The sequence below is a fragment of the Neoarius graeffei genome, chromosome 16, assembly GCF_027579695.1.
Source record: "Neoarius graeffei isolate fNeoGra1 chromosome 16, fNeoGra1.pri, whole genome shotgun sequence".
Lineage (NCBI taxonomy): Eukaryota > Metazoa > Chordata > Actinopteri > Siluriformes > Ariidae > Neoarius > Neoarius graeffei.
This window is the reverse complement of record NC_083584.1, coordinates 5,834,349-5,849,294: the sequence shown is the minus strand read 5'-3', so window position 1 is coordinate 5,849,294 and position 14,946 is coordinate 5,834,349. Positions and strand designations below refer to the sequence as shown.

The 14,946-nt window shown below is 39.8% G+C and overlaps 1 protein-coding gene across 2 annotated transcripts in view; it reads right to left on the bottom strand.

The window, feature by feature from the left end:
* Positions 1–14,946, bottom strand: part of grhl2b (grainyhead-like transcription factor 2b) — a 60,014-nt gene that overhangs the window by 23,169 nt on the left and 21,899 nt on the right. For both annotated transcript variants that reach the window (XM_060942403.1, XM_060942404.1), the window contains exons 7-8: positions 14,241–14,352; positions 4,215–4,309 (exon numbers count right to left, since the gene is read on the bottom strand). In XM_060942403.1, coding sequence (XP_060798386.1) covers positions 4,215–4,309; positions 14,241–14,352 — 207 coding nt within the window. The remainder of the gene's footprint in view (positions 1–4,214; positions 4,310–14,240; positions 14,353–14,946) is intronic.

Genomic DNA, 14,946 nt, shown 5'->3' with positions numbered 1-14,946 from the left:
ATATTAAACACACACACACACACACCTGCCCTGCCCTCCTATTGTACCCTTTTGGATGCTAAATCTGAGCTCAAACACACACACACACACACACACACACACACACACACACACACACACACACACACACACACACACACATTGTACATCAGCCCTTTGAGCTAATATTGACCTTTATATCCCCACGCATGCTCCAACACATTCGTAGCTTCACACACACACACACACACACACACACACACACACACACACACACACACACACACACTGTTCTCTTTCTGTAGGAACCGTCAAAGCTTCTACACAGAACCCCTATGTACAAGTTGTGTATGTACAACCCCGATTCCAAAAAAGTTGGGACAAGGTACAAATTGTAAATAAAAACGGAATGCAATAATTTACAAATCTCAAAAACTGATATTGTATTCACAATAGAACATAGACAACATATCAAACGTCGAAAGGTGAGACATTTTGAAATTTCATGCCAAATATTGGCTCATTTGAAATTTCATGACAGCAACACATCTCAAAAAAGTTGGGACAGGGGCAATAAGAGGCTGGAAAAGTTAAAGGTACAAAAAAGGAACAGCTGGAGGACCAAATTGCAACTCATTAGGTCAATTGGCAATAGGTCATTAACATGACTGGGTATAAAAAGAGCATCTTGGAGTGGCAGCGGCTCTCAGAAGTAAAGATGGGAAGAGGATCACCAATCCCCCTAATTCTGCACCGACAAATAGTGGAGCAATATCAGAAAGGAGTTCGACAGTGTAAAATTGCAGAGTTTGAATATATCATCATCTACAGTGCATAATATCATCAAAAGATTCAGAGAATCTGGAAGAATCTCTGTGCGTAAGGGTCAAGGCCGGAAAACCATACTGGGTGCCCGTGATCTTCGGGCCCTTAGACGGCACTGCATCACATACAGGCATGCTTCTGTATTGGAAATCACAAAATGGGCTCAGGAATATTTCCAGAGAACATTATCTGTGAACACAATTCACCGTGCCATCCGCCGTTGCCAGCTAAAACTCTATAGTTCAAAGAAGAAGCCGTATATAAACATGATCCAGAAGCGCAGACGTCTTCTCTGGGCCAAGGCTCATTTAAAATGGACTGTGGCAAAGTGGAAAACTGTTCTGTGGTCAGACGAATCAAAATTTGAAGTTCTTTATGGAAATCAGGGACGCCGTGTCATTTGGACTAAAGAGGAGAAGGACATCTCTGCATCTCTGCATCTCTGATGGTATGGGGTTGCATTAGTGCGTGTGGCATGGGCAGCTTACACATCTGGAAAGACACCATCAATGCTGAAAGGTATATCCAGGTTCTAGAGCAACATATGCTCCCATCCAGACGACGTCTCTTTCGGGGAAGACCTTGCATTTTCCAACATGACAATGCCAAACCACATACTGCATCAATTACAGCATCATGGCTGTGTAGAAGAAGGGTCCGGGTACTGAACTGGCCAGCCTGCAGTCCAGATCTTTCACCCAGAGAAAATATTTGGCGCATCATAAAATGGAAGATACGACAAAAAAGACCTAAGATAGTTGAGCAACTAGAATCCTACATTAGACAAGAATGGGTTAACATTCCTATCCCTAAACTTGAGCAACTTGTCTCCTCAGTCCCCAGACGTTTACAGACTGTTGTAAAGAGAAAAGGGGATGTCTCACAGTGGGAAACATGGCCTTGTCCCAACTTTTTTGAGATGTGTTGCTGTCATGAAATTTAAAATCACCTAATTTTTCTCTTTAAATGAAACATTTTCTCAGTTTAAACATTTGATATGTCATCTATGTTCTATTCTGAATAAAATATGGAATTTTGAAAATTTCACATCATTGCATTCTGTTTTTATTTACAATTTGTACTTTGTCCCAACTTTTTTGGAATCGGGGTTGTAATAAAGCACTGTGTGTGTGTGTGTGTGTGTGTGTGTGTGTGTGTGTGTGTGTGTGTGTGTGTGTGTGTTGTGTGATGAAGCAGAGCTACAGTTACTGCTCTATATTGATTATTTTCCCTTAACAGCACATGGTAAAGTGTTTTATTCCTCTTATACCACCGCAACTTGCCAACAATTTCACCTTTTATTTATTAAACAACAACACGTGATACTTTTTATGCATTTATAGCTACATTTAATGTTGTGGAACAGTCGCTCCCTCATCAGCGTCTCTTTATTCTCTCTCTCGCAGATAATAAGACAAAAAAAACATCGCAGCTTGTCGTCTTCCTGAGAATCCGTAAGAAAGTGTAAACTCCTCTGTCCTGAAGATGAAGTTAAAGTTCCAGTTTCCCCTCTGACTGTTACACAGTGCTGACAGTGGAGACTCCTTCCAGAAATAAACAACTCCTTACAAAAAAAGTACAAAAACACTGTTTCCTGTGTATTCTAAGCTCCTCCCTCCCCAAAATATGAACCATCATTCATTTCCCTTTCAGATCCCTCTCAGATCACATGGTGTGTGTAACAGAAATGTAATAACGCTTCTTATTATATGGCAGGAGTTACTTCTGGTAAAATCGTGCGCTCTGATTGGTTCTTTGGCGGGCAGAATTTTCCTGTAATGCCCGTGGGTGATTATGGACTTTCTTTCCAAGGGGCCGGCTTTCAATGTTGCAAAAACAAAGAACAACAAAAACTAAACGACAAAAAAAGATGAATTGGAAATCAAATCAGAATTTAAAAAAACTCAAAAGACAAACAAGAGTCACCGAGTTATTCAAGAAATGAGCAACGGAGAGCGTTCAGAAACCGTTAACCGCTAACAGAAATTCAGGTTTGAAACCACTAGCTGACACTGAACCACTATATTACAAATATGACATGACTGAAAGCAGCATCACGCCTCATTATAATGATTATTTTAATTTTTATTTTAATTAAAAATTTTCAATTTTAATTTTAATTTTTTATTTTATTGCTTATTATTTTTATTTATTAATTTTATTTAAAAACATTTACATTTTATTTTTATTTAAATTTTTTTTTCTATTTTAATTTTTATTTTATTTTTTATTTATTTCATTATTTATTTACTTGTTATTTTTCATTTTATTTTTAATTTTTATTTAATTTTAATTTTTTATTTTCTATTTAAATTTTTATTTTCTGTTTTAATTTTAGAAATAAAAAAGTCATATAATAAACTCCTTATTAACCTCGCTTGCGTGGTCTTTACAGGAACATATCAGACCGAGGTTTTTTTGTACAGACCGAGCCGTAAGCTGTCAAGATGTTGGTCTGATATTTTCCCGTAAAGACCTCGCGCTCAGTTAATAAGTAGCTAATGTTTAACACGTGATCTATACGAAACCATCTTACGTAGCATTTCACTTTCAGCAAAATAATTCACATCTGTCAGGTAAATACTCAGAAAAAAATACTCAGAAATACTACTTGAAAACTACTAGTCTAACAAAACCTCGTTGAAAAAATACTGGAAAAGGGCTTTGAAAAATATTACTCTGCATAGATAGGACATAAAAATACTACTTGAGTAAAAACACCTTGAAAGCATGACTTACATACTCAAAAATACTGCTGGAAAAAAAACTATTAAAATGCGAGTTGATAAAACACTCCTGCTCCTGAATACATTGCTGAAGAGACGTGACGTTAATCAGGATTGCGTTTGACCAGTTGATGGTCTGCAATTAGAAGAGAAGAAGAAGAAGAAACCTTTATTTGTCACATGCACTCTTCAAGCACAGTGAAATTCATCCTCTGCATTTAACCCATCTGAAGCAGTGAACACACACACACACACACACACACACACACACACACACACACACACACACACACACCCAGAGCAGTGGGCAGCCACGCCAGAGCGCCCGGGGAGCAGTCAGGGGTTAAAAATTAACCCTCGCTCAAGGGCACCTCAGCCCAAGGCCGCCCCCACATTAACCTAACTGCATGTCTTTGAACTGTGGGGGAAACCAGAGCACCCAGAGGAAACCCACGCAGGCACGGGGAGAACATGCAAACTCCGCACAGAAAGGCCCCTGCCGGCCGCTGGGCTCGAACCTGGAACCTTCTTGCTTCTTAGCTCCGCTCACAAGTCCCACATCAGCTCACACAGTGCAAGAAGAGTAACCAAATTTATAACTGGGTACTTAAGTGAATCTCACTGAATGGTAAAAAGCACAAAGTCGAGTAGAGGCTCATGGGTAATCCCCTGTATGTTTTGTACCTTGGCTTCCTCGTTGACATCCCATGTGAAGGACACGGCATTGTAGGCAATCTCCTCGATGTTCCCGATCGTGTTGAAGCTCTCTTTGTAGTCCGCTGTGACAAAATTACACAATAACTAGTAAGTGCGATATTTAAACACAGTGCTTGATGATACTTTATAATAATACGTACAGTGCCCTCCACAATTATTGGCACCCTGTAAAAAGTGTTAGAAAAATATCCACCTGTTGGTGAAGTCGCTTCATCTGACATTGACAAATTGAGAAAAATCTGACCTTTAATTGACATAAATTTATTCAGAGAAAAACAAATCCCTCATCAAGAAATAATTATTTGGACACCAACTGGAACTGTTACAAACTCGCTTGGAAGAGCAGCCGAGTTTATTTAACCCCATGTACAGTGAGGAGGGTAAGCGAGGCAAAAAATAATAATCCCCAAGGATCACTGTCGGGGAATTACAAGAAAAAGTAAAATCTTAGGGTTTCCAAATCTCCAAAACCACCATCAGACTCCACCTCCATGCCAATAGATTATTTCGAAGGTGCCAGAAAAAATCCTTTTCTGTCAGTTAACCACAAATGTAAGCACCTGAAGTTTGTGAAACGCTATGACAACTTTGACTGGAACCGTGTTCTCTGGTCTGATGGAACAAAAATGAAAGGGAAATTTTTGGCAATAAACGCTCGCGGTGGGTTTGGTGCAAAATAAAAGATGGTGATAATGAAAAGAACCTGATCCCAACTGTAAAATATGGTGGAGGTTCTGTGATGTTTTTGGGCTGTTTTTCCTCCAAAGGCCCTGGAAACCTCGTTAGGGTCCATGGCATCATGGACTCCATGAAATACCAGGACATTTTAAATCAGAATTCGGCTCCTCTGCCAGGAAACTAAAACCGGGCCGTCACTGGATCCTCCAGCAAGACAATGATCCGAAGCATCTGTCCAAATCAAGATAAAAATGGTTAGCACGGAACTGAGCTTCTGCCCTGAACATCTCAGTCCCCTGAGCTGAACCCCAGTGAAAACTTGTGGGCTGAGCTGAAGAGGAGAGAGCACAAGAGAGGGTCGAGGACCCTGGATGATGTGGAGAGATTGTGTAAAGAGGAATGAGCTCAGATGCCCTGCTCTGGATCTCCAACCTTATAAAATGTTAGAGGAGAGACTCAGTGCTGTTTTACTGGCAAAGGGGGTTGTACAAAGGGGTGGCAATAATAGTGACGTGTTTTTGTTAAAAATGTATTTCTTGATGAGGGATTTTTTTTCTGTGAATAAATTTACTTCAGTTAAAGGTTAGATTTTTCTCATTTTTTCAGTGTGAGATGAAGCGACTTCACCAAAAGGTGGCTTCTTTCTAACCCCTTTCACTAATCTTTACAAGGGGTGCCAATAATTATGGAGGACACTGTTAAAAGCTAGTTTATGAAAGCCAGTTTATAATTATTTGGAAAATGAGTTACTTTTTAAATAAAAGATACCTCAGAAAAGTGTATTGTGATACAATTTATCATGATACTGATGTGATATCACCATATCGCCCAGCCCTATATTCATCTCATCTCATCTCATCTCATTATCTGTAGCCACTTTATCCTGTTCTACAGGGTCGCAGGCAAGCTGGAGCCTATCCCAGCTGACTACGGGTGAAAGGCGGGGTACACCCTGGACAAGTCGCCAGGTCATCACAGGGCTGACACATAGACACAGACAACCATTCACACTCACATTCACACCTACGGTCAATTTAGAGTCACCAGTTAACCTAACCTGCATGTCTTTGGACTGTGGGGGAAACCGGAGCACCCGGAGGAAACCCACGCGGACACGGGGAGAACATGCAAACTCCGCACAGAAAGGCCCTCGCCGGCCACAGGGCTCGAACCCGGACCTTCTTGCTGTGAGGCGACAGTGATAACCACTACACCACCGTGCCGCCCCAGCCCTAAATTAAAACCTAAAAATTGCTGAGATTTTAAGGGCTAATAATAAAGAAACTAAATAAAAAATAAAATACAGTGATACAGAATCTACAGCTTCCGCCTTTACATCAGTGTTTTTGTTTCAGATTTAAATATATTTCTGAAAAGTTTGTGTACGAGTCTAAAAATAGATTTAAAGTGCAGATCAGATCGACAATAAACTTGATCATAAAGTGGCACGCTTCCACTCCTGATAAATCTTTTCTCTGTGAGTAAACACACCGGTCCTGACTTCAAAGTCTTGGCTTGAGAAAGATAAAGGCTAGCTATGTTTTATCACCTCTCATGTGTGCAATTAGGAACACACTCCACCAGCACACACACACTTGGACGGAGCCTCGCTGTCTGCGCTCAGGTAGCACACGGCTAACACACCCGGAAATTTCCATTACCTCAGAAACTCTCTGTGTGCTAATCAGATAAAACCATCAAAATCCTACTTCAAAAACCTCGAGTTCAGTTACAAATCATCCACGTCTTCAAATCATACTCTCCACGTATGCTAGCTTTCACATCTTTAATTTCAGCTAGTTTTTTTTTAGCTTCCTATAAACTTCCTATGTTTGCTAAGCAAAAGAATTAGCATAAATCCCATCATAATTTGAAGTTTTCAGCTCATCCTGATTCATTTTGAACAAAATAAAGATGCTAAAACACTTGAGAAACACTACAAAACCCGACAAGGTCACTGAGCTCAAAAATTTTATTGAAACTGATTACGTAAAAATTTTTGAGGTAAGTAACTTAAATTTTTTAAGGTAAGATTTCTTAAAAATTACAATTAAGTGTAACTATAGTGTAATTTTTAAGAAATCTTACCTTAAAAAATTTAAGTTACTTACCTCAAAAATGTTTACGTAATCGGTTTCAATAAAATTTTTGAGCTCAGTGACCTTATCGGGTTTTGCAGTGAATGATAAACATGCTAAATCTGTTTGTCTTGAGTTCTTTAGCTCACTGCTAACGTCGCTAGCAGATGGCTAAATTATCATCTATTAAAACACAACAAATCATGTCTTTCGAATGAGTTCAGTTTTGAGCTCCTTGCAGATTTGTGTAAACAGCTACATCCAGCTGATTTCCTCCTGCTCAGAGTTAGCCGAAGTCTTGATCATGTTTTGCTTATTGCTAACATGAATGTGACAATTTGGCACGTATAATCAATGTTCTAAATTATCCATAACGTTCAAAAACCTGATCATTTCAGGTAAATATATAGTTGATATATTTAGATTACATTCTATTTTTTATTCTACTTCCTGTCGTTTAGCTTGTACATACGGTACTTGTAGCATGTAGCTGATAATGTTCAGCTAGTTAGCTTTTAAACCAGTTAGTAAAGTGTCCTAAACTGCAGATATGTTGTTGAGGTCAGTGAAAGTTGCTTTACTCTGTTAGTTTTCACTGATGTAAAAGTTTATATAAAAGTGTGACCATTTCACTTTTTTCTGCTTTCGATCTTTGCTAAATTTTAGCATTCAGTGTTTTAGCATCTCAGGGAAATATTTCATCTGTTATTAAGAAATGAATTAGAATCGTATGAGATTGTATCTGTATGTGCTGATTTATTATCAATTTACTCATTAATGTTATCGCAGTATTTATTTCTGACAGTTTAACCCAAATTTAACATTAAGAAGAAGAAACCTTTATTTGTCGCATGCACACTTCAAGCACCGTGAAATTCATCCTCTGCATTTAACCCATCTGAAGCAGTGAACACACACACACACACTCAGAGCAGTGGGCAGCCACACCAGGGCGCCCGGGGAGCAGTCAGGGGTTCGGTACCTCGCTCAAGGGCACCTCAGCCCAAGGCCGCCCCACGTCAACGTAACTGCATGTCTTTGGACTGTGGGAGGAAACCGGAGCACCTGGAGGAAACCCACGCAGACACGGGGAGAACACAGAAAGGCCCTCGCTGGCCGCTGGGTTCGAACCCAGAACCTTCTTGCTGTGAGGCGACCGTGTTAACCACTACACCACCGTGCCACCCACGGTTAGCTTGAGATTATAAAACATATAACAATGGTAAAGTGTGAGATTATTTATTATTTATGTTTAATTCCAGTTGAAGGTAAAATGATTATTATTAAACAATAACGTATTTATAACATTTAATAAATTAGATCTTTGCTAATGTGAGTAGTTTTATTATTATTAGTAATTTAAATATCTTTGTGAAACATTAAACATTATGATTAAATTATTTTAAACCATGGAATTGTGAAGATAAACTTATCGTAAATAAACACACTGTTATGTATTGTTTAGCTCTGTACTAATATTTAAACATTAAATTATTGTTTATTTATTTATTTCTCTGAAAGTAATAATGATAGGTATTTTTAGTTCAGTCTGATTTGTTGATGTTCATATTGATGAGAATGTGAGAAATTTGGAGTTCCGTCCCAATCCCCCACCGGGTTTTATCACAGACTTGTTCCTTTTCCCCTTTCCCTCCCTCACACACCCCGTCTTTGTCCATTAGCTCTTCCTCCTTGGATAAATAGAGCCATTCAAATACAGGATCCTGTGACATGGCCCCGGGCCTGAGGAACAATCAGCTTCAACTGCTATTCAAATCTCAACCGGCCCAGGTGTCGGCTTTCACTCAGTTTCACTTCAACTTCCACCTTCAGCATGAGTGTCTAACCACCTCCTCCTCCTCCTCCACTTCTATCTCCACCTCCTCCTCCACCTCCTCCACCTATTTCCTTCAGCATGAGTGTCTAACCACCTCCACCTCTTCCACCTCTATCTCCTTCAGCATGAGTGTCTAACCACCACCTCCTCCACCTCTATCTCCACCTCCTCCACCTATCTCCTTCAGTATAAGTGTCTAACTGCCTCCTCCTCCACCTCTATCTCCTTCAGCATGAGTGTCTAACCACCTCCTCCTCCACCTCTATCTCCACCTCCTCCTCCACCTCTACCTCCTTCAGCATGAGTATCTAACCACCTCCTCCACCTCCTTCACCTCTATCTCCTTCAGCATGAGTGTCTAACCACCTCCTCCTCCACCTCCTTCACATCCATCTCCACCTCTATCTCCTTCAGCATGTCTAAACACCTCCTCCTCCACCACATCTATCTCCTTCAGTATGAGTGTCTAATCAACTCCTCCTCCACCTCTATCTCCTTCTCCTCTATCTCCTCCTTCTCCACCTCCATCTCCTTCAGCATGAGTGTCTAACCACCTCCTCCTCCACATCTATCTCCACCTCTGTGTCCTTCAGCATAAGTGTCTAAACACCTCCTCCTCCTCCTCCTCCACCTCTATCTCCTTCAGTATGAGTGTCTAATCACCTCCTCCTCCACCTGTATCTCCTCCTCCTCCACCTCTATCTCCTTCAGCATAAGCATCTAAACACCTCCTCCTTCTCCACCTCTATCTCCACCTCTATCTCCTTCAGCATGAGTACTGAACCACCTCCTCCACCTCCTCTATCTCCTTCCAATACGAGTGTCTAACCACCTCTTCCACTTCCTCCTCCTCCACCTTCAATCCTTCCAATGTGAGTCTCTACCCACCTCTATCTCCATCTCCACCTCTATCTCCACCTCATCCCTCTGTCTCTTTTTAGCATGAGTCCCCAACCTCCACCACCTCCTCCACTTCCAATACATCCAGCATGACTCCCTAACCACCTTTATCTCTATCTCCACCTCCATTCCAGCGTGAGTCCCCCTCCAACTCCATCTCCTCCCCCTCTCCTCTTCCTCCATTTCTACTTCTATCTCCATCTCCACCTCCATATCCAATCCTTCCAGCATGAGTCCCTAACCATCTTTACCTCCAACTCCACCTCTATCTTCACCTACATCTCATCCTCAGGACTTCTGACGTAAATATAATCCCATCATTCACTCATTCCTCCACTGTCTGCTCCTCCCTGCTTCCTAAAACAAACCCAGTGGCCTTTCAGCTCATAATTACACCCGGAGAACTTGACCAGCTCTGAAACAAAACACAGACACATCTGAACTAAAACTAAAATCACTTTTAAATCCAGGAACATAGGAGTGTGCGGCCTGGGCTGTGGCCTGAGACTTTTATTTCATGGTATTTTTATTTTATTTAGAATCTGTAGAAGTTTGATTTCCATAGTAAAGTGTTTTATTATTGAATTTTTGTTTAGTGTTTTCTATCCAGCACTGGTCACAGTTTGACTGATTTTTATAAACCAAAAGTTAAAAGTTATAGATCGTAGTGTTCTCTCAGCTCCTCACTGATCTGATGTGGTTACGCTCCATCCTTCATCACAGATGGAGCATCATTTTAGGATTAATTTTCATTTTTAGTCTTTGAAAGACGGCATGTGTTTATCCTGCTGCTGTTTGTGGAACTGTGAATGTTTACTGAGATACACACATTATGAAATAAATGAAAGACAGACAGCGGATTTTAAAGGTAAACTGTTTGTGAGGGAATGAAGCTGATCCGAGGTGATGTGGTGCACAGAACTGAAAAAAGCCAATTTTTTAAAACTATTTTGTGTGTTTTGACTCCGAAGCCCCTCGGGGCCTGGAGGAAATTGGTTCCTCTTGATTTGCCACCGTAGTTAAACACACACTTGCTTTAACGGAGACAGGTTTACTCTCGAGCACGAAAGAGAGAAATAAAAACAACAGGAAGAACGTACGCCACTTTAAAAAATGTCAAAAATAATATTAAAAGATGGTATTGGATGTTTGTGTAGGTGTTTAACAGAAGGCTGGAGTGAGATGGGAATGTGATGGTGTGTTAGCGTGTCATATTTTAGTCAGTACAATTTATATTTTTTTATTTTAAATTGTCCAATTTAGGATCATTTATTTACATCTTAAATATTAACTGCATGATTTTTTATTCCGTCACATCACAGTGGTGAGGTGAGATACTCTCACTCAGCCACAAACTTTCCTTTTTTGAGATTTTTTTCTTTGAGTTTTTTCTGGCTAAAAGCAGTGCGTTTTTTGTGCGTAATGGCGCGAATTTTGTGTGTGTGTGTGTGTGTGTGTGTGTGTGTGTGTGTGTGTGTGTGTGTGTGTGTGTGTGTGTGTGTGTGTGTAATCTCTCAGTGTAACAGACAGAGAGAAGCAGAAAAGAAAAATGAACAAGGGAATAAAATCTGGGACTTGTTTGGACAGAGAGAGGAATGTCCCGCAGCGTTTGTGTGTAGCGGACGCGTGAATGGTTAAACCTAAGTGCTGTTTATGCGAACACCGGGCCCAGGATCCTGAACACACATTAACCCGGGAGTTAGCCTCATGTTTCAGTGCTGGAGAGAGGAAATTCCTGGGATGAGACGTGTAACGATGGGAGAAATTCTCACCGCGAGGATCGTTCACCACAGTGACATGAAATTCAATTACATTACAACAAGAATTACATCATTCGATCTGTTACTTAGCCATCCTTAGCTTACACTATTCTAAAAAAAAATACTATTTTTATACAATTAGTTAATTACTAGCGAAACTAGCTGTTAGTTCAACTCTTCAGCATAAAGCTAGTCAGCTAGTCAGCAAATTACACTTTAACTTCTGATTTTTGTACAGCTGCTAGCAACTAGCTCTGGATGTTTATCTCTCATGTTCCAGTCACAACCCCTGACTCACCTCACAGTAAACAGTTCAATACCTCAAATAATGTTAGTGCTTCTAAGAAATAACATTAAAATTTAATACATTTTAATAAACTAAAGAATATTTTTAAGTTCGCATTCTCCAATAACTGTTCCTAGCTAGCATAATTAATAGCAAGCTAGTGCAAGCTAGCTGTTTAGCTATTTATGTTACTCCATTGTCAGCTGTTTGATATAAGGCAAGCTAGCTAGCTATAATACTTCCCAATCTTTTATTTTATAATTTTTAAACTATATTAACAACAACAAAAAATAGCTAATGGTCCAGAATACTAACTCCTAGCTACTAGCATGGGTGAAGTTTTTAATGTCTATTTTTAATGGTTAAAAATTAATCCTTATTCATTTAAATCTGGTACATTTCTGTATTAGCAGTGTAGGTAGCCAAGCTAGCAATTTAACAATTAATTTTTTTTATCTATTGATGATAATCAATGACTTTACTGTATTTAAAAGCTTGTTTTACAGTCATTCGCTGCTAACATCATCCATTAATCAAACTTAGTTTGTGTTATTGAGATAACTTACTGACCTTCATCACTTTGCTCATTTATCTCATGTTTGCTTATCAATTAATGCTAGCCACTTGCTAACTTACCTATTATAGCTGTGTAATTAACATTAACCACTTTCTAACGACTTAGCTCACCAAGATCTAACACAAGCTGACTTATCAAACATTAGCAAGTTAACTAGCATTTACTATTATTTAACTTACCTAATACTACCTCACTTACAATTACTACTTTGCTAATTTATCTAACTCTAGCTAGCTAACTACAGTGGTGCTTGAAAGTTTGTGAACCCTTTAGAATTTTCTATATTTCTGCATATGATCTAACACATCATCAGATTTTCACACAAGTCCTAAAAGTAGATAAAGAAAACCCAGTTAAACAAATGAGACAAAAATATTATACTTGGTCATTTATTTATTGAGGAAAATGATCCAATATTACATATCTGTGAGTGGCAAAAGTATGTGAACCTCTAGGATTAGCAGTTAATTTGAAGGTGAAATTAGAGTCAGGTGTTTTCAATCAATGGGATGACAATCAGGTGTGAGTGGGCACCCTGTTTTATTTAAAGAACAGGGATCTATCAAAGTCTGATCTTCACAACACATGTTTGTGGAAGTGTAGCATGGCACAAACAAAGGAGATTTCTGAGGACCTCAGAAAAAGTGTTTTTCATGCTCATCAGGCTGGAAAAGGTTACAAAACCATATCTAAAGAGTTTGGACTCCACCAATCCACAGTCAGACAGATTGTGTACAAATGGAGGAAATTCAAGACCATCGTTACCCTCCCCAGGAGTGGTCGACCAACAAGGATCACTCCAAGAGCAAGGCGTGTAATAGTCAGTGAGGTCACAAAGGACCCCAGGGTAACTTCGAAGCAACTGAAGGCCTCTCTCACATTGGCTAATGTTAATGTTCATGAGTCCACCATCAGGAGAACACTGAACAACAATGGTGTGCATGGCAGGGTTGCAAGGAGAAAGCCACTGCTTTCCAAAAAGAACATTGCTGCTCATCTGCAGTTTGTTAAAGATCACGTGGACAAGCCAGAAGGCTACTGAAAAAATGTTTTGTGGACGGATGAGACCAAAATAGAACTTTTTGGTTTAAATGAGAAGTGTTATGTTTGGAGAAAGGAAAACACTACATTCCAGCGTAAGAACCTTATCCCATCTGTGAAACATGGTGGTGGCAGTATCATGGTTTGGGCCTGTTTTGCTGCATCTGGGCCAGGACAGCTTGCCATCATTGATGGAACAATGAATTCTGAATTATACCAGCGAATTCTAAAGAAAAATGTCAGGACATCTGTCCATAAACTGAATCTCAAGAGAAGGTGGGTCATGCAGCAAGACAACGACCCTAAGCACACAAGTCGTTCTACCAAAGAATGCTTAAAGAAGAATAAAGGTAATGTTTTGGAATGGCCAAGTCAAAGTCCTGACCTTCATCCAATCTAAATGTTGTGGAAGGACCTGAAGCGAGCAGTTCATGTGAGGAAACCCACCAACATCCCAGAGAAGAAGCTGTTCTGTACGGGGGAACGGGCTAAAATTCCTCCGGTGTGCAGGACTGATCAACAGTTACCAAAAACGTCTAGTTGCAGTTATTGCTGCACAAGGGGGTCACACCAGATACTGAAAGCAAAGGTTCACATACTTTTGCCACTCACAGATGTGTAATATTGGATCATTTTCCTCAATAAATAAATGACCAAGTATAATATTTTTCTCTCATTTGTTTAACTGGGTTCTCTTTATCTACTTTTAGGACTTGTGTGAAAATCTGATGATGTTTTAGGTCATATTTATGCAGAAATATAGAAAATTCTAAAGGGTTCACAAACTTTCAAGCACCACTGTATATTAAACATTAATTTTATATATATATTGTTACCGATGTCAAGGACCCGCTGCTTAGCCGTGTGCTGGCGAGAGTGCCAGTATCTCCAGTACTTCAGCTGTTCATCTCGGTTCTTATCTTCACTGAACACCACCATGACAACACTCTGCAGGAATGAAGAAATGGGTAGATGGGTGGATGGATGGAGGGAAGAAAAACGGGTTTGTAATTAAAAGAGAGAAACGCAAAGTCAGTGTTCGTATGAAAAAGTCTGTAGAAACCCAGTCACCATAATGAGATGGTGCTAAGATCTGATGCTAAGTTACTACGCTCATTCGACAAATAATCTAGCTTTAGCTAAACGTTAGCAACTGGTATCGTTTACTCTAGCTATTAAATAGAGTAAACCATACCAGAGTTGCAAAGTTGCTAGCAGGCTAACTAAAATTAGGCTAACTATTATAGAGAGTAATCAAAACTGCTACTTCTTTACCTAGCATTAGCTCAACTGATGTGTAATTATTGGAAATTTCTTTCAAGCTGATCAGTGTTACATTATTTATTGTGTAATGTAATCAAAACTGGTAGCTATGTTTGCTAGCAAGCTAGCTAATATCACACTGGTTATTCTCATCTCATCTCATTATCTGTAGCCGCTTTATCCTGTTCTACAGGGTCGCAGGCAAGCTGGAGCCTATCCCAGCTGACTACGGGCGAAAGGCGGGGTACACCCTGGACAAGTCGCCAGGTCATCACAGGG